This window comes from Schistocerca americana, chromosome 9 (genome assembly GCF_021461395.2).
Source record: "Schistocerca americana isolate TAMUIC-IGC-003095 chromosome 9, iqSchAmer2.1, whole genome shotgun sequence".
Lineage (NCBI taxonomy): Eukaryota > Metazoa > Arthropoda > Insecta > Orthoptera > Acrididae > Schistocerca > Schistocerca americana.
In genome coordinates, this window is record NC_060127.1 from 156,471,531 (window position 1) to 156,491,121 (window position 19,591).

Below are 19,591 nucleotides of genomic sequence, written 5' to 3' on the forward strand. Positions count from 1 at the left end.
CTTATGAAATGCCTTGATGTCTTTCCCTGCCTAGTGATTCCTAACACTCCAGCAGTATTCAAGTATGGATCACACTAGTGTTCTGTGTGTCGTCTCCTTTATACACGAGCTAAACATTTGTAAAAGTCTCTCAATAAATCAAAATCAATCACTCCCCTTCTCTACCATTGTCTTTATGGGTTTGGTCACTTCATATTGTTTTGGAATATTACGATGGAAAATCCAGTTAAGTCTCCTGGCCTCAGCCTTCGTTAGTCACTGTCCTTACCCATCTACCCCCTTCTCTGTTCCCATTTCAGCATGACCTCAGTCCTCTACTCCACCAACACACCTACAGTATTTTTACTTTTCTCCTTTTCTGCTAACACCCCCCCCCCCCCCCTCCCCGCCCTCTGTCTAACCTCGTGACTACACCTGGCTGCCTACCCTCTCTCCACCTCCTCCCTGTATGCTGCCACAAGCAGCACTTTACCGTCCCTCACCCCTACACTGCCATCTCTACCCCTCTCTGCCCCAGCCTCCAACTTTCCCCCACCACCTGGTTGCTTCTCCCATCATGCGCCACTGCTCACAGTCTGGTTTCAGCAGCCAGAGACTGTTGTCAAGTGAGTGCAGGTTGTACTTGTGAGTGTGTTGTCCATTTCCAACGAAGGCCTTGTCGGCCAAAAGCTCACTCTCCTTTTGTAGTGCCTATCTGCAACTCAGCATCAGCAGTATATGGTGATTTACAACATTACACTTAGATATTTAATTGAAATGACTATGTAAAATGGCACATAACTAATACTGTATTTGAACATTAAGGGATTGTTTTTCAAACTCACCTCCATTAACTGATTTCCTCTCTTGTGGCAACCTCTTCACCTCGCAATAGCACTTGCAACTAAACCCTTCTATCATTTGCTGGACACATTACAATCTCTGACTTGTACTACACTTTTTACTCTCTTCAGCTCTCTCAAGCGCTATAGTTCACAATTCACTTCCATACAACACACTGAATGTACACTATCACAAATTTTTCTGAAATTAAAAACAATGTTTGATAAAAGTAGACTTCTTTGGCCAGAATGGTTTTCTGGTTGTGGTGGTCTGCTTTTGTTATTTTCTTTGCTTCATCCATCACGTGTTATTCTGCTTCATAGGTAATACAATTCCTTCATTTCATCTACTTTGTTGTCCCCAGTTTTGATCCTACCCTCATTTCTGTTACTTCTTAATCCTGTTGTCTTTCTTTGGTTTACTTCAATCCATTGTTTGTGCCCATTAGACAGTTCATTTCATTCAGCTATTTCTCTTCTTCACTTTCAATGAGGATGGCAATGTCATCAACGAATCTTATCTTGAATTTTAACCCTTCTTCTAAACCTTTCTTTCATGACAGTAACTGCTTCTTTAAAATATAGATCAAACTGCAACTGGACGAAAGAGTGCAGCCCCGTCTTATGCCCTTTCTCATGCAATCACTTTCTCTCAATCTTCCACTCTTTTTCCCCCCCCTCTTGGTTCTTATACATTTTGCATATTACCTATTTCTCCCCACAGCTTACATCTGCTTTGCTGAGAATTTGTAACGTCTTGTTTTCTTGAGAATTTTTAACACTCACACCACTTTACAATGTCTAACACTTTTTCTGTGTCAACTAATACTACAAATGTGTCTTGGATTTTTTTTTCATACCTCACTTCCACTAACACACACACACAAAGTCAGAATTGCCTTTCCGGTCCTTTTACCTTTCCTCAAGCCAAACTGATCATCATATAACCATTTTCTTTTCCATTCTCCATATCTAAGGACCTGGCTGGCTCAAATTCTGTTTTATCTCTCTTTCTCAACAAAATACGAAATTATTATACTATTAAGAAATTTTACACAATGTTCCTTTGTACACACACACTTGTCCGAAGGGACACCGCACAGAACTTTTTAATAACACAGGCACTGCTATTTCGTATTTATCTGACAAAAACAGGCACTCAACTCTACATAAATATGTTCTTCTCAGATGGCATAATACGTAATGTACACGTGCAGATTGTGACACACGGACAATGACATATGGAAGTTTGGGTCTGGCTGTGACTTGAGCTCAGATGGCCATAGCGGATCAGGTGACCGCTCGCATAAAGCGGGAAATCCCAAATTCGAGTCACAGTCCAGCACAAATTTTCATTGTCATCATTCCAACACACAGCTTTTGGTAGTCATATTCACAACTGCAAATACATTTCCTGTATTTCTTTCTAGAACCTACAGCCTCCAATGATAGCATAAACCTGATTGCTCTAAGTAACTGCAGTGACTGATAGAGATGATGCACCTAAGAGCACTACGTGTTTTTCTGCCAGTCTATCATTTGCTGCTAATGTTTGACAGCTGCTCCCTCCGATGTGGTTACGGCTGTCTCCTTTGTATCTATAATACTTTTCCGTTAATAAAACTGGTCTAAGAGTTCATGCTCCCACCTCTCATCATATGAAGGTACGTAATGCACCCGGGAACACTGTCGAACGTGATTGTCTTGGCTGTCCATGTGTTATGGCGTGGGAGGTACAATGCTGCACGGCTGTACAGAACTCAAAATCGTCTAACACAGTAAACTCACTAATCACCCTTACTGCGACACTCTAGAGTCAGTCGAAAGTCGCAGTATACCTGTTATGCCAGAAACTCTGCGGGAATGGTGAAACCTGAATATTCCAGTAAACTATGGGAGAGGTAGTCCACGTTTTCCAGCATGTACCGAACCTGGGCGCCATCTTCAAATAGGCCATCTTGCATCTGAATCAAATTTTTTAAATGGGACGGGGGTTGTGTGATATATTAAATAACATCAGCATTTTCTGACAAGTTCAGTCCTGTAAATAGAGTCAAAGCAGCTGTTATGGTTCAAAAGTTACAGCACTGTTTTTGCTGCAAAGAACTGAAGATAGCTTTGACCAATGAGGAGAGAATTGAGGTCATTTTCAGCTCTAGAGAATATTTTTTCCCAGTCATAGCGGCAGATTTTAACAACTGGCACCCAGAAAGACCTCCAATTTCACACAACACTGTCAGGTTGCATTTGCAACATCCATCTATTTGACCATGACAGTGCTCCATTTGTCCAGTTAGGACGGTTTTAGACAGACAACTTACTCTACCACCTTACACCATGTGTACTTCCTCGGCTCCTCAGTGTGTATCATGGACTCAGTATCTGTCATCTCTTCATATCCATGACACGAGATCCTCCAGATCTAGTGTCCTAACACAAATACAGTCACAAACTAAACATCTGTTGCTGCTGTGTGCATTCGTAACAAGCTGCCCAGCACTCTTACATCCCAAAAACTTAATGTAAAAGGAACAGACAAGGTATTAATTTACCTCAAAAAATAAAAGCTGCATAATTAGTTTTTTGATTCTTTGAATGCACATGTCTGAATTAAAGTAAGGGTACTTATATTTTCACACTGCTGTAAGTGTTCACATATGGCTCCCATCTTCATCTGCACACATACCCAGCAAGCCACCATGTGGTGTATGGAGGAGTATATCATACACCACTATTAATAACCATTTTCTTTCTGTTTCACCCGCATACGGAGCAAAGGTGACATGACTGTCAATATACCTCCGTAAGAGCCCTAATTTCTCTTATCTTCGTGGTCCTTACGCAAAATGTACATTGATGGTATTAGAATTGTTCTGCGGTTTTTTAAATGCTGGTTCTCTACTTTTCTCAAAAGTGTTTCCCTCCAGGGACAAACACTTGAGACCATGACGCATCTCCACAGCTATTGCATGTTGACTGAACCTATTGGTAACAAATTTAGCAGCATACTTCTGAATTGTTTTGATGCCTTCCTTTAATGACCTACCGGGGATCCCAAACACTCAAATAGAATTTAAGAATGGGTTGCACAAGTGTTCTATACATAGTCTCCTTTATAGCTGAGATAGACTTTGCAAAAATTCGCCCAATAAACCAGAGTCGACTATTTGCCTTCCCTACTACTGTCCTTATATGCTCGTTCCATTCTGTATCGCTTTATAGCATTATGCCAAAATAATTAATTGATGTGACTTTCAAACAGCACACCACTAATACTGCATTCAAACACTACACAATTCTTGTCATTTAGGACAAGCTGCCACTCATCATATCAAATAGAAATTCTGTCCAAGTCATCCTATGTCCTATGGTCACTCTACGATGATACTTTCCTATACACTACAGCGCCATCAGCAACCAGTCACAGATCACTGCTCACCCTGTCCATCAGAACATTTGTAGAGGTGAAATTAATAACGAGCTACATACCAAAAAACTGATTCCGAGTTACTCAGATTTTTTTTTTTTTTTTTTACAACCTCAACAATATTTTTTATTTATTGCTTATAGTAAGAGTTACACAACTATTGCAAATTTGTTCAACTCCCCTCCCTTTTATCAGTGAAAATAAATATTTTATTCTGAAAAATGCAAAACATGCTAATGCCCTACAGCTATTGGCAAAAGAGAAACAAGTGCCAATGAAAGAAATCCCAAGCATTTATCAGTTTTTTTGTTATAAACATTTTACACATGCACTATCCTGTGATTAAATTATTTTTAATCCTTCTTTTAGTTTTATAGAGCACAAATTAATTTTAACTAATTAACTGTTCGAAAAATGTTCTATTCGCTACTTTCAAATATGGCAACATCTGTTGCAGATAGTTTTTTTCTTTTCAGCTGACAAGCTGTTTATATGTTGTTGTGACTGTAAAACAAAGTTCTTTATAATGTCAGTGGTATCCCCTTCCTTGATGATCTTGCAGGTGCTCCAGTCTTTTTCTTAAACATTTTTTCTGTCTCAATGACACCAGGTGTCATTTTTTTCAAAGGAATCCCACTACATTTGGAAATCTATATTACTGTTGCATTAATTTGGGTATTGACTGTGTTTTTAAAATAACAAAGTCCTAAGGATGGAGTATAGTAACCATATAGTAACTACAAATGGACTGTTAGGTGTCCATAGGTTTTGCAAGGTCCTTATGTACTGTGTGTTCTTCCAACCTCTTACGTTTTTCAATCTGGGCAAAACCTACATCACACGCTGCAAACAAATGCAAATCTTTGTGGCACTTAGCCCACTTTATCCTCCCCAGTGGGCTGACACAGCTGTCTTTCTGGCCTTATATGCACTACTACAAATGATAGTGCTTAGAGGATTTTTCATTATTATACATTATTATAACCCTTTTTAAATCATTGTATTAACCTTTGTGTAACCAATCGGAATGGTCTAATGTACGTCATAAATTTAATAATGATAACCGTTTCCACTATTTATGCCACAGTAATTTATAAAAGTTGGATTCTATATTATGCTTGCCATAATTAACGTAATGTAAAATATTTAGAATGGCAGGTTCAGTCGGTGTGGCCCTGCTGGTCCTAATCTTACCAGGATAAATAAACCAAGAAATATTTCTATCTCTCAACTGTTGTTTACAACAGCATCTCGAAGGCACGCAACCACAAGTATTTTATTATGGGAAAGCTGCAGTGTTTTGTAGTTAACTATTTATACAAGATATACGACCTGCTTTGAACACACATTCCACTATCACATCTACCACATGTACTATCAGTAACACCTACAGTGAGTAAATGAAATACAAGTGACAGTCAAATGAAAATGTGACAGTAGAAAACACTTACACATCCTCCGTAGTCCCAGTCTCTCCTCATGTGATTTCCCTATTTTTGGTGCTCTGAAGGAAGTCATTCATGACAATTTGCTTTGTAGAGGTGCATGCAATACATGCAGTACAATCATGGTTCCGCAGGCAGCCGCAAACATTTTCCCATGAAGGCACTGACTGTCTTGTCTCACACTGGGATAATGTGTTAATAGTTAAGGTGATTACACACGGTTTACTTACTTTTCCCACCTGCCTCATGTTCACTTGACTGGCCCTTACACATCCACACAGAGATAACAGGAAATAACCAGTACCCTGCCACACCACTTGACTATGAAGATAAAACCTCACAATGCTGTAAAAACTTTGTGGTAGTGTTCTGAAATTGACCACGAATGTTATATGAATAACCAATATCGCTTCAGTGCAGCCTGAGGATGTCTGCAATCTTTCACTAACCTTATGCAGACTTTGAGCAACATATTCCCTACATTCAAATTTTCCTTTTTTATTCTAACAAGGGGAGGACACCAGCAGTGGGATTGACTTTTTCAAACTGTCTAAACGATTATGTAGGTTAGTTAATGCCCCAGTCATTTCCCCTGGTTGGTGCTCATTTGTGAATTACTGACAGAAAATAATTTTGGAATTTTGCATGATGTTCAGTAGCATTGAATAGTAGTGTCATATCGCCTGGTTGTGTGGCGTAAAGAGCAGGGTAAGACCTTGACATGAGAAGGTCATGGGTTCGAATCTTGTCAGATACTTTTTTTTTTTTTTAATTTTTATCGAAATTTCTTTGATCAAGATTTTTAGTAAGTTAACTGATTTAAATGTAATTTTTTTTATTTATATTCATTTGTCACGCCATTTTAATCGTAGTATCAGCTTCTTCATTTGCTCTCATTTTTCTTCCTCTTATTCTTTTTCTACTAGAAATCTTTGTTCACATGATTTTAATGAAGTTTACGAATTAATTTCGATTTAATTTCTTCCGTTTTGTCACCCTATTTTCTTTGTCCATACCCTTCTTTCATTTAAATCTTCATCATTGTTATTTTGTCCATAGTGCATTAGAAATATAGGGTATGTTTTAAATGTTTGTATGACAAATACCATGAAAAAAGTACATCTTGTAATGAAAAATACATTTTTGACACTGCTGCGCAGTCAATGTAAACAGATTATTTTGTCTTTTGATTTTTTAACTGACAGATCATCATTTTCAAATATTTAAGTGTTATAATAGATAAATATAATTAAAATCAAATTCACAAAAATTCCAAGTGGAAAAAGAATGACAAAGAAAAAATGAGAAAAAATGAAAATAATCATACGATGATTAAAATGTGACAAAGGAATAGAAATTTAAAAAATTACATTTTAACCAATTAATTGAATAAAAATAATGATCAAAGTCATTTTGATGAAGATTTAAAATTAATAAATTTAAGGGCACTTGATGATATTCAAACCCACAGCCTTCGGCATATGAAGGCCTTACCCTAGCCATTACAACACTCAACCAGCCTACGTAACTCTTCTCTTTACGCACTATTGTGTATCACATAAAATTTCGATTTTTTTTTTGTCAATTGCTCGCGAATAAGGGCCCACTAGTGTAAATGGCTGCAGGTTATGATACCTGAGAACTTGACCTATATGACCAAACAGATGATTTCACAAAGTCAGTCCCACTGAAAGTCCCACTGTTGGGGACCTCTCCTTGCAAGGGAGCAAACTAAACTTGCTTTGCACGACTGTACCATAGGCTACAGTCATGCACAGCGAGTTTAGTTTATTCCCTGAGATGGAAAAAAAATGCTGCTTATTGCAGTGTCAGCCTGTCTTGAAGAAATAAAGACAACATCTGTTTGTTTTTAGTAATTGGGGACTATAACTTACTGAAAGAGCTGAAAACAAATAGCTTGCCATGTTTGGATGGAATCCCAATTCGGTTTTACAAACAGCATTCTATGGCATTTGCCGTTTACTTGCATTTATCGCATGTCTCTCACCCAGGTGGCTCTTGCATATAAGAAGGGTAAAAGAACTGACTCACAAAAGTACAGACCAATATCCTGTACAGACCAATATCCGTAACTTCGGTTGGCTGCAGAATTCCTGCAAACTATGGATGGTGGGCAACAGGCAGATATCATATTCCCAGATTTCCGGAAAGCATTTGACACGGTGACCTAGTGCAGACTGTTAACAAACGTAAAAGCATACGGAATACATTCCCAGATAAGTGAGTGGATCATTGACTTCTTAAGTAATAGGAATCAGTACACTGTCCTCGACAGTGGGTGTTCGTCAGAGGCGAGGGTATAGTCGAGAGTGCCCCGGGACTGCTATTATATTCTATATGCATAAATGGTGTGAAGGACAGGGTGACCAGCAATACGTGGCGAGTGCAGTGCCCCGGCCAGCTTTACCCCCAGGAAAGATCTCCGGTACCCATTTGATAGCAGTCTGAGTGGACCCAGGGCCACCCCAGAAGTGATGGAATGAGGAAACATTCCTGTCCATAACCAGGATCGAATCTGCAACCTAGTGCTATGCCCGCTAGATCGTCACGGCCACAGAACGTGCTGCAATATACAAATATATCCTATGCTATCGAATACGTGGTTGTTCACTGTATCACAACAATGCAGCAATTTATTTTTTTCTTTGTAGCACTGGGACTACATTTGGTAACGGCCTTAATTTTCACATTCAATTGGCATTGTTCTCATAATTTTTAACTGTTTAATATTGAGTTTTATGAGTACTGCACACATTTCAATTATTTTTTAATAAATATTACCCACTTTGAACATTTTCTAAAATCTTGGTGAATCGCGTCAATTTAAAATTTATCTAACTGGATGGATAAAAAAAATCTACTCACCGAGCAGCTACAGATAACACACAAAAGTCGCTTGTAATTGCCAAGCTTTCGGAGTCAGTTGCTCCTTCTTCAGGCAGAAGGGTTGAAGGGGAAGGAAGAGGGATGAAGGAAAAGGACCACTACGGTCTAGCAAAATGGATAGATTTTGGGAAAGTCATTCAGAACCATTGGGGCAGACTTACTGTACGTGATGAGAAGGTAAGACTGATTGTCAGGGACTGCATCGGACGAGATTTGAAAACCTTTCCCTTCGACCGTTCTGCTTCAAGAAACAGCCGCTGGCTCTGAAAGCTTGCCAACTACAACCTCCTTTCATGTGTGTGTTCTGCTGCCACTTGGTGAGTAAATTTTATTTCTATCCAATTAAATAATTTTGTCAATAACTGATTGTTTTCATTGCTATAGTAGCCCCTGTGGCCATCATTCCTTCTTACGTAACCCTCTTGTCAGTCTCTGTTGTCATCTGTCTTGTTCAAACTGTCATCTATTTTCTACCTCATGTGATAATCCATTCGTTTATTTATCTGTGTCACCGAGATTGATCAACACTTTCCCCTACTCCTCTCCTAGTACTGATTTCCGTGCTCGTAGATGGGTCCATTTTTATTTGCATACAATTCCATTGTTATTTAGGAATTTGCATACAACAATTTATGGTTCACTGCACTGCAGGGCCTTCTCCTGATCGCGTTTCTCCGATTTATTCACAAATTTGACAGCTGTTTTCTTTCCCACCATCCACTTATATGTAATTCTTTCCCATTTCTGTGCATTTGTTTTTTACCAAACCACTCTGATTGCCTTTTATTGCCATCTCTTACGTCACTTTAATTGCCAAGCTAAGTAGTTTACATTTTCTCCTATGACATCTGCTTACTCAGTTTTTAAAATTTTGTCTGTGTTCACGACTTTCCCAATTGATTTTTTTCGTTTTTCTTTCCCTTTTTTTTCCACGTCATATATATCTCCCACTCATTACCTCTTATTATCGATTTTTGTATGAAATTTTCTAATTTTCCAAACTTTTTCCTTGCTTTTCTTCCATTTTTCTATCTTTTCCAACCCTCAGCTTATTTATTTATTTGCCACTCCCATGATTTCTAACTCTCCGAATGGTCCTCTCTTACCCCAATGAATCCTATTTCATATAAAATCTGTTCTTTTCAATAACATGCTTTCGCACTATCAATACTAAGGTCTCACATTCTGTTTCTTGAAACCCGCTTGTCCCTTGGAATTACTTCAAAAGTCTTAACACTGGAAGTCCCTCTTTCTGGATGCAATCAGACCCTACGCGAGACTCTTTTACAGTTTCAAATACAGTAATCTCTTGCTGTTACCTGGCTAATCTGTGGCCTATATGCCTCATCAGCCAATTTCAACTCTACCAGACTTCTCTCCTCCTTCAAAATCCTGCAGTTATCTGCCCCACATGTTTCCTTGAATGGTATCATCTGCCAATTCAACTGGAAACTGCAACAACATGCCAGACTTCACCTCAAAAATCCCACCTTCTCCTAAACTACCTCTACAGTGGTGTTTCCCTTCCTTTCCCTCTGCAGCTCCCCACACAGCCAAACCATCAACCATCATTCCTCTTCTACAAACCAAGCTTGGCCAACCTCCTTTAATATCCCACAGCCTTCACCACCGCCTTCCAGACCTGTAATAATTCATAATCATAAGAATCAGTCACAACAGTACAGTGTTCTCAACCTCTTGTCCAAAGCACCCTACCTCCTTGAATTATCTGTATTATCCAAGGGTCTCACTTTTAGCCCTAAATCTGCATTTAACTGTGCTGTTTTGGCAGAGGACCTACTTTCCTTTACACTTAGTGTCAATTGGAAATATCACTTTGCAACCCAATCCCAAAACCTTTCCAACAACAAACCTGACATTTAACCTGGCCTCGAACAATTCTGACCACGATCCCAATTTGATCCACCATCACTACCTCAGAATCATCCCTTACAAGCCTTCCAAGAATTCCTCACATTCAGCTCTGCTTCACAACCCTCCTCAGGTCCCTACGACATGACCTTAACCTGTCCTCTGCAAAATTCCAGGCTCTACATTCCCTAAAAGCTGATGACTCCATCATCATCATCATCACAGCAGACAAAGGAACTATCACTATAGTACTTAACTGACAAGAGTACGATAGTGAAGGTCTATGTCAGCTGCCTGAAACCTCTACATACAGTGTCTGCCATCAAGATCCAGTCCCTCTTATTCAAACTGACATGCAGTACCTCCTTAAAACCTCAGGCCCCTCACAAGGACTAACACCTCAATCCATACAACTTCTCATCCCACCCAAACCATGCACCCCCACCTTTTACCTTCTTCCTAAGATCCACAAAACCCTAGTCATTCTCACCATCCTATAGTTGCTGTCTTCAAAGCACCCACCAAACGTATATCTGCGTATGTTGATCAACACCTGCAAACCCATAGTGTTAAAGACTCTCCTCCTACATCAAATATACCAACCATTTCCTAGATCATTTGAAATCAATGCCCGTTGCACTCCCAGCACACACCTTGCTTGTCACCATTGATGCCACTTCCCTCTATATCAACATCTCCCAAGTACCTGGTCTGCCTGCTGCTGAACATTTCCTCAGTCAGCACCTACATGATCCCAAACCTATGAGATCCTTTCTACTTACTTCAATCAACTTTATACTTACCAACAACTACTTCATCTTTGAGGGGCAGACATACTAACTGATCAAGGGTCACTTGTGTGTGTGTGTGGGTGTGGGTGTGGGGGGGAGGGGGGGGGGGGGCTTTCCTAGGATCCATAAGTCTTCAACCCCTAATTTGATTTAGACACAGTGATGACATCTTTACCATATCGACTCATGATGTGGCTCATCTGCTGAAATTCCTGGACTCTCTGAATACCTTCTCCCAATTAAATTTCACATGGTCTCATTCCAAATCTCATGCCACTTTCCTTGATGTTGATCTCATTCTCAGCGAAGGCCAGCTACACACTTCCATTCACATTAAATCTACCAACAAACAATACTACTTACATTTTGACAGTTGCTATAATTTCCATGTCAAACGTTCCCTCCCATATAGTCTTGGCATCAGAGGCAAACATATTTGTTTGGATGAAGACTCTTTACAGCAACACACCACCATTCTCACCTCAGCCTTCACTGCACATAATTACCCCACCAGCCTAGTTAAAAAGCAGTTTTCCTGGGCCATCACATCCAATCCTGGTACTGCTGATCTCTCCAAAACACAACTTTGGGGCCAAGACTTCCTAAAATCATGATCTCAAATGAGTTCCATTCTGTCTGAAATTTTGCTCACCACACCCAGAATAGCTTTCCGTCACTCCCAACCTCTGCAATATTCTTGTCATACCCTATGCTGCTCCTGCATCCATCTCCCTGCCCTATGGCTCCTACCCCTGCGTCCATCCCCACTGCAAGACTTGCCCTATGCAATCTTCTACCACAACCTATAACAGCACTGTCATTGGCAAAACGTATACTAGCAAAGAGAAAGCCACCTGCGAAACGATACATCATATACCAGCCGTTATGTAAACACTGTTTGGCCTTCTACATTCACAAGACTACCACCAAATTATCAATTAGGATGAATGGGCATAGGCAAAGAGTGTATACTGGTAACTAGCAATATCCTGTTGCAGAGCATGTGTGACCTCAGTGCCTGTTTCACCACACTCGCCATCTGGATTCTTCCCCCAGACACATTTCTCAGAACTCTGCAGGTGGAACTAGCACTACAACGTTCTTGGTTCTCGCCACCCACCTGGCCTTAATTCATGTTAATTTCTTCCGTCTCATAATTCCTCTTTCATCACCTTACCCGTCTATTTTTCACCGCCTCTGTTCCATACAATGCACTTAGCTTTTCACTGTTATTAACTCATGCTTGGTATTCGAGCAGTAATTTCTGTCTGCATGTTACCCTGCCTTCCACCTTTAAACTCTCAGGTTTTCAAATCTCATCCAATGCGGTCCCCAACGAACTGTCTTTCCTTCTCATCCCATATGGTAAGTCTCCCCTGACCTGTGGTTCTGGGTGACATTCCTACACCTCTTCAGTCATTTTTCTTCACCTCTCTTCCTTCCCCTTCAACCCCTCTGCCTGAAGAAGGAGCCACTGGCTCTGAAAGCTTGCCAATTACAACCATCTTTTATGTGTGTGTTCTGTCGCTGCTTGGTGAGTAGATTTTTTATCTATCCAATTAAATAATTTTGTCTATAACTGACAGTTTAAAATTTAGTATGTCAAACTTATTTTATCACAGGACAATGCAGTGACCACAACTATAAACTTTTCATTCATAAAATCTAAGCAAAGAGAGATGTCTAACAGGGTGACCTCTTCCATGTCATTCTGAACACATCGACCATACAAAACTCGACTCTCACTTTTTCTCACATGACTTACTGAAAGCTTTGGATCAACACAGTCAAGTAGATGCAGTATTTCTTTACTTAGGGAAAGCGTTTGACTCAGTAACACATCTACGCTTATTGTCACATGTAAGATGACATGCGATATCAAGTGAAATTTGTGACTGAGGTTTCCTTGGTAGGGAGGATGCAGCATGTTATCATTGTGCCCCAAGGAACTGTGCTGGGTTCCTTGCCGTTCATCTCATACATCAATGCTGTTGCGGGCAATATTAATAGTAACCTCAGGCTTTTCACATATGACATTTATCTATAGTGAAGTACTGTCTGAAAGAAGCTGCATAAATATTTCGTCAGATCTTGATAAGATTTCAAAGTGGTGTAAAGACTGGTATCTTGCTTTAAATGTACAGAAATATAAAACTGTGCACTTCACAAAATTAAGAAACAGTATCCTATAACTGTAATATCTATGAGTCACAGTCGGAACAGGCTAGCTCCTATAAGTACCTGGGTGTAGCACGTAGCAGGATATGAAACGATCACGTACGCTCGTACATGGGTAAAGCAGGTAGCAGACTTCAGTTCACTGTTTGAATACTGGAAGTGCAATTACTCTGCAAAGGAGATTACTTACAAATCACTTGTGTGACCCATTCTAGAATACTGCTCAAGTGTATGGGACCCACACCAAATATGACTAACACGGGATACTGAATGTATACAAAGAAGGGCAGAATGAATAGTCACATACAGAGAAAGGAACATGAATAGTCACAGTTTTGTTTGACCTGTGGGAGAAGTGTCACTGGGGAGTTTAAAGGACTGAACTGGCGGACTCCCAGAATGCTACTTGAAAAGTTTCAAGAACTGGCTTTAAATGGTGACTCTAGGAATATACTTCAATCCCTTGCATATTGCTCCTATAGTGATCGCGAGAAGAAGAGTAAAATAGTTACTGCATGCACAGAGGCATTTAAACAATCATTCTTCCTGCGTTCCATATGCGAATGGAACAGGAATAAGCCCTAATAACTGGTACACTGTGACCTACTCTCTCCCATGCACTTCACAGTGGTTTGCACAGATATAAAAATAAATACAACTAAATTTAATTGTCGTATCTCGCTTCAGGGTGAATATCAATGAATCTCAAATGAATCGTGAGACAAACAGTAAAGTTTTTGAAATAAAACAGAAACAACTGGCTGCTTACCTGTGGAATGTTTGCCCGTGCTGTACAAGTTGTATGGGATTTTCACTGGAGCCGAGTGGTTTGGCCGAATCAAAGTTGTTGGCAGCTATGCGAGCCACGTTCGGCGCAGTCCTGGTGACGAGCTGCTGCGCTTCAGGCTCTGTCACCACCTTGCCACCGACAACGTGTACCTTTATACGATTGGGCCCAGATCCTGGTGTACTCTGAGCTGGCACTATCTTTCTCGCAGGTACATGTGGCCTAGAGGTGACCTAAAAAAATAGGAGTAACACAAAAATTATAAAAAGGAGGACTATGAGCACAATCAAAATTTGGAAGTGGCTATTAACTGCCAAAGATGTTCAGGCAGACAACTGGTTCATTGCCACTGTCTTGTTCCTACTCACAGCTGACTTGAATTTTTTAAATTTTGTGTTGCAGCAAACTAGTCTCCTCTGAACGTCCAGTTCCGTCTATCCCCATATGGCGATGACATCAGCAAAAACAAAATCAATGACATCTTCATTTTCTTCTTCCTGGCTTTCTTTCATGATTGTGTCCATAACTGTAATGAAGAGTAAAAGGGAGAGCGAACTGCCTTGCTGAACACCTCTCTTTGTCTTAGACCATTTTGATCTTCCACCTGCTACTTGTACACTGCTATCACAACCATCGTACAGCATCTGGACTTTTTTAATTAATGAATCAGGAACATTGTTTTCTCAAGCATTCCCATATTTTACCCCTTGGTACACTGTCATATGCTTTTTCCAAATCCACGAATACTACTATCAAGTCCTTTCCTTTTTTCCAATATTTCTCTATTAACTGACACACGGAGAAAATTAGATCTATTGTTCCCCTATTACTTCTGAACGCATGCTGTTGTTCCTCTAATTGGTGTTCTAAAATTTTCCACAATCTTTTTTCTATGACCTTTTCCATTATCTTAAGGCAGTGTGATAACAGTGTGGTTCCTCAGTAGTTGGTGCATTTCTTTCTACTACCTTCCTTGAACAATGGTATTATAATTCCTTTTGTCCATTCATCCTGCACTTCGTTTTCTTTCCGTATCACCCCCAGCACCCGGTGTAACCATTGTATTCCCTTCTTTTCTTTTTGGTACGCAGTAAAACAGAATTGTTTACACGTTATCACCTCCTTAGAACCATGGACCTTGCCGTTGGTGGGGAGGCTTGTGTGCCTCAGCGATACAGATAGCCGTACCGTAGGTACAACCACAACGGAGGGGTATCTGTTGAGAGGCCAGACAAACGTGTGGTTCCTGAAGAGGGGCAGCAGCCTTTTCAGTAGTTGCAAGGGCAACAGTCTGGATGATTGACTGATCTGGCCTTGTAACAATAACCAAAACGGCCTTGCTGTGCTGGTACTGCGAACGGCTGAAAGCAAGGGGAAACTACGGCCGTAATTTTTCCCGAGGGCATGCAGCTTTACTGTATGATTAAATGATGATGGCGTCCTCTTGGGTAAAATATTCCGGAGGTAAAATAGTCCCCCATTCGGATCTCCGGGCGGGGACTACTCAAGAGGATGTCATTATCAGGAGAAAGAAAACTGGCGTTCTACGGATCGGAGCGTGGAATGTCAGATCCCTTAATCGGGCAGGTAGGTTAGAAAATTTAAAAAGGGAAATGGATAGATTAAAGTTAGATATTGTGGGAATTAGTGAAGTTCGGTGGCAGGAGGAACAAGACTTCTGGTCAGGTGACTACAGGGTTATAAACACAAAGTCAAATAGGGGTAATGCAGGAGTAGGTTTAATAATGAATAGGAAAATAGGAATTCGGGTAAGCTACTACAAACAGCATAGTGAACGCATTATTGTGGCCAAGATGGATACGAAGCCCACACCTACTACAGTAGTACAAGTTTATATGCCAACTACCTCTGCAGATGACGAAGAAATTGAAGAAATGTATGATGAAATAAAAGAAATTATTCAGATAGTGAAGGGAGACGAAAATTTAATAGTGATGGGTGACTGGAATTCGAGTGTAGGAAAAGGGAGAGAAGGAAACGTAGTAGGTGAATATGGATTGGGGCTAAGGAATGAAAGAGGAAGCCGCCTGATAGAATTTTGCACAGAGCACAACTTAATCATAGCTAACACTTGGTTTAAGAATCATGATAGAAGGTTGTATACATGGAAGAACCCTGGAGATACTAAAAGGTATCAGATAGATTATATAATGGTAAGACAGAGATTTAGGAACCAGGTTTTAAATTGTAAGACATTTCCAGGGGCAGATGTGGACTCTGACCACAATCTATTGGTTGTGACCTGTAGATTAAAACTGAAGAAACTGCAAAAAGGTGGGAATTTAAGGAGATGGGACCTGGATAAACTGACTAAACCAGAGGTTGTACAGAGTTTCAGGGAGAGCATAAGGGAACAATTGAAAGGAATGGGGGAAAGAAATACAGTAGAAGAAGAATGGGTTACTTTGAGAGATGAAGTAGTGAAGGCAGCAGACGATCAAGTAGGTAAAACGAAGAGGGTTAGTAGAAATCCTTGGGTAACAGAAGAAATATTGAATTTAATTGATGAAAGGAGAAAATATAAAAATGCAGTAAATGAAGCAGGCAAAAAGGAATACAAACGTCTCAAAAATGATATCGACAGGAAGTGCAAAATGGCTAAGCAGGGATGGCTAGAGGACAAATGTAAGGACGTAGTGGCTTATCTCACTAGGGGTAAGATAGATACTGCCTACAGGAAAATTAAAGAGACCTTTGGAGATAAGAGAACCACATGTATGAGCATCAAGAGCTCAGATGGAAACCCAGTTCTAAGCAAAGAAGGGAAAGCAGAAAGGTGGAAGGAGTATATAGAGGGTCTATACAAGGGCGATGCACTTGAGGACAATATTATGGAAATGGAAGAGGATGTAGATGAAGATGAAATGGGAGATACGATACTGCGTGAAGAGTTTGACAGAGCACTGAAGGACCTGAGTCGAAACAAGGCCCCCGGAGTAGACAACATTCCATTGGAACTACTGACGGCCTTGGAAGAGCCAGTCCTGACAAAACTCTACCATCTGGTGAGCAAGATGTATGAAACAGGCGAAATACCCTCAGACTTCAAGAAGAATATAATAATTCCAATCCCAAAGAAAGCAGGTGTTGACAGATGTGAAAATTACCGAACAATCAGTTTAATAAGTCACAGCTGCAAAGTACTAACACGAATTCTTTACAAACGAATGGAAAAACTAATAGAAGCTGACCTCGGGGAAGATCAGTTTGGATTCCGTAGAAATACTGGAACACGTGAGGCAATACTGACCTTACGACTTATCTTAGAAGAAAGATTAAGGAAAGGCAAACCTACGTTTCTAGCATTTGTAGACTTTGAGAAAGCTTTTGACAATGTTGACTGGAATACTCTCTTTCAAATTCTAAAGGTGGCAAGGGTAAAATACAGGGAGCGAAAGACTATTTACAACTTGTACAGAAACCAGATGGCAGTTATAAGAGTTGAGGGACATGAAAGGGAAGCAGTGGTTGGGAAGGGAGTAAGACAGGGTTGTAGCCTCTCCCCGATGTTATTCAATCTGTATATTGAGCAAGCAGTAAAGGAAACAAAAGAAAAATTTGGAGTAGGTATTAAAATCCATGGAGAAGAAATAAAAACTTTGAGGTTCGCCGATGACATTGTAATTCTGTCAGAGACAGCAAAGGACATGGAAGAGCAGTTGAACGGAATGGATGGTGTCTTGAAGGGAGGATATAAGATGAACATCAACAAAAGTAAAACGAGGATAATGGAATGTAGTCGAGTTAAGTCGAGTGATGCTGAGGGTATTAGATTAGGAAATGAGACACTTAAAGTAGTACAGGAGTTTTGCTATTTGGGGAGCAAAATAACTGATGATGGACGAAGTAGAGAGGATATAAAATGTAGACTGGCAATGGCAAGGAAAGCGTTTCTGAAGAAGAGAAATTTGTTAACATCGAGTATAGATTTAAGTGTCAGGAAGTTATTTCTGAAAGTATTTGTATGGAGTGTAGCCATGTATGGAAGTGAAACATGGACGGTAAATAGTTTGGACAAGAAGAGAATAGAAGATTTTGAAATGTGGTGCTACAGAAGAATGCTGAAGATTAGATGGGTAGATCACATAACTAATGAGGAAGTATTGAATAGGATTGGGGAGAAGAGAAGTTTGTGGCACAACTTGACCAGAAGAAGGGATCGGTTGGTAGGACATGTTCTGAGGCATCAAGGGATCACCAATTTAGCATTGGAGGGTAAAAATCGTAGAGGGAGACCAAGAGATCAATACACTAAGCAGATTCAGAAGGATGAAGCTTGCACAGGATAGAGTAGCATGGAGAGCTGCATCAAACCAGTCTCAGGACTGAAGACCACAACAACAACCTTTGTATTATGAGAATTATTGACAACTGTAATTATTTTCTTTTTTAATGGCATTTGAATTCTTATACTCATACACAAATATATTTACTCCTCAATGGTTTCCGTCACTGGCAGTCAAAATTAGATTCAGCTGAACTTTGATGTACACAATGATAACACACAATAATCATTTTGCCGCCTCATTACGGTTCAGGATGGAATTAAGCAGTGGCGGCTAATGTGTAAGAGCACAAGATCATATGAACACCCTACTTTTCGACACCTTGCAGATTCATTGGTTATTTTTCTTTGTATGCTGTTAAGCATAACATAGATGCTGCAATCTGAAAGATACAGCACTTAAACGTACTGCACTACTGTTCCTCTAGACTCCCTGAACCTTGCGATGAGGGTCGTGAGCACACCTTTAGTTGTGCTTTTGCACACGTGCAACTCGCGTGACATTAACTGCCTTACGGGCTAGATACATACGGATTTGATAAACAATGTGCACTGTTCATGATATGCACAGCTAGCCCTTGCCACTGAACTACAAGTTTATGTCAGTGCCAGCAGGTCATAGCACACTGTGGCAGACTTTTACCCCCGTCCGCTCGGCATAAATCCTGCTAGATAATAGCCCACTCCTCAGATATGCTAACTGACTTACTGTATACTGTATATGTAAGGTGCTGATGAGGGAAACTCCTCAACATCCTCCCCCTCAACCCTCAGATTTAGTGTTAAGATGGTCCAGTGAATAGCCTGTCAAGAAGTGAATACAGATCAAACATGAAAACAGGAAGGAGGTGAACTGAACTGTGAAAGAAAGCAAAACAGAAGCAGCGAATGGTCCAAGCTTAAAAAGTAAAACATTGAGTACATTTGGACAGCCACGGTATCGTGGTTAGCGTGGACACAGTGTTGGACTGCAAAGCAGGTGAGCGATGTTCGAAACTCCCTCGTGCCAATTTTTTTAATTTTATTTTTTGTCACAAAATTGTCAACTGTCCGTTCG

At 40.2% G+C, this 19,591-nt stretch overlaps 1 protein-coding gene across 1 annotated transcript in view; it reads right to left on the reverse strand.

Annotated features, from left to right (window-relative positions):
• LOC124551142 overlaps nucleotides 1-19,591 on the reverse strand; it is a 131,445-nt gene that overhangs the window by 75,028 nt on the left and 36,826 nt on the right. The window contains exon 3 of the mRNA XM_047126104.1: nucleotides 14,211-14,461. Coding sequence (XP_046982060.1) covers nucleotides 14,211-14,461 — 251 coding nt within the window. The remainder of the gene's footprint in view (nucleotides 1-14,210; nucleotides 14,462-19,591) is intronic.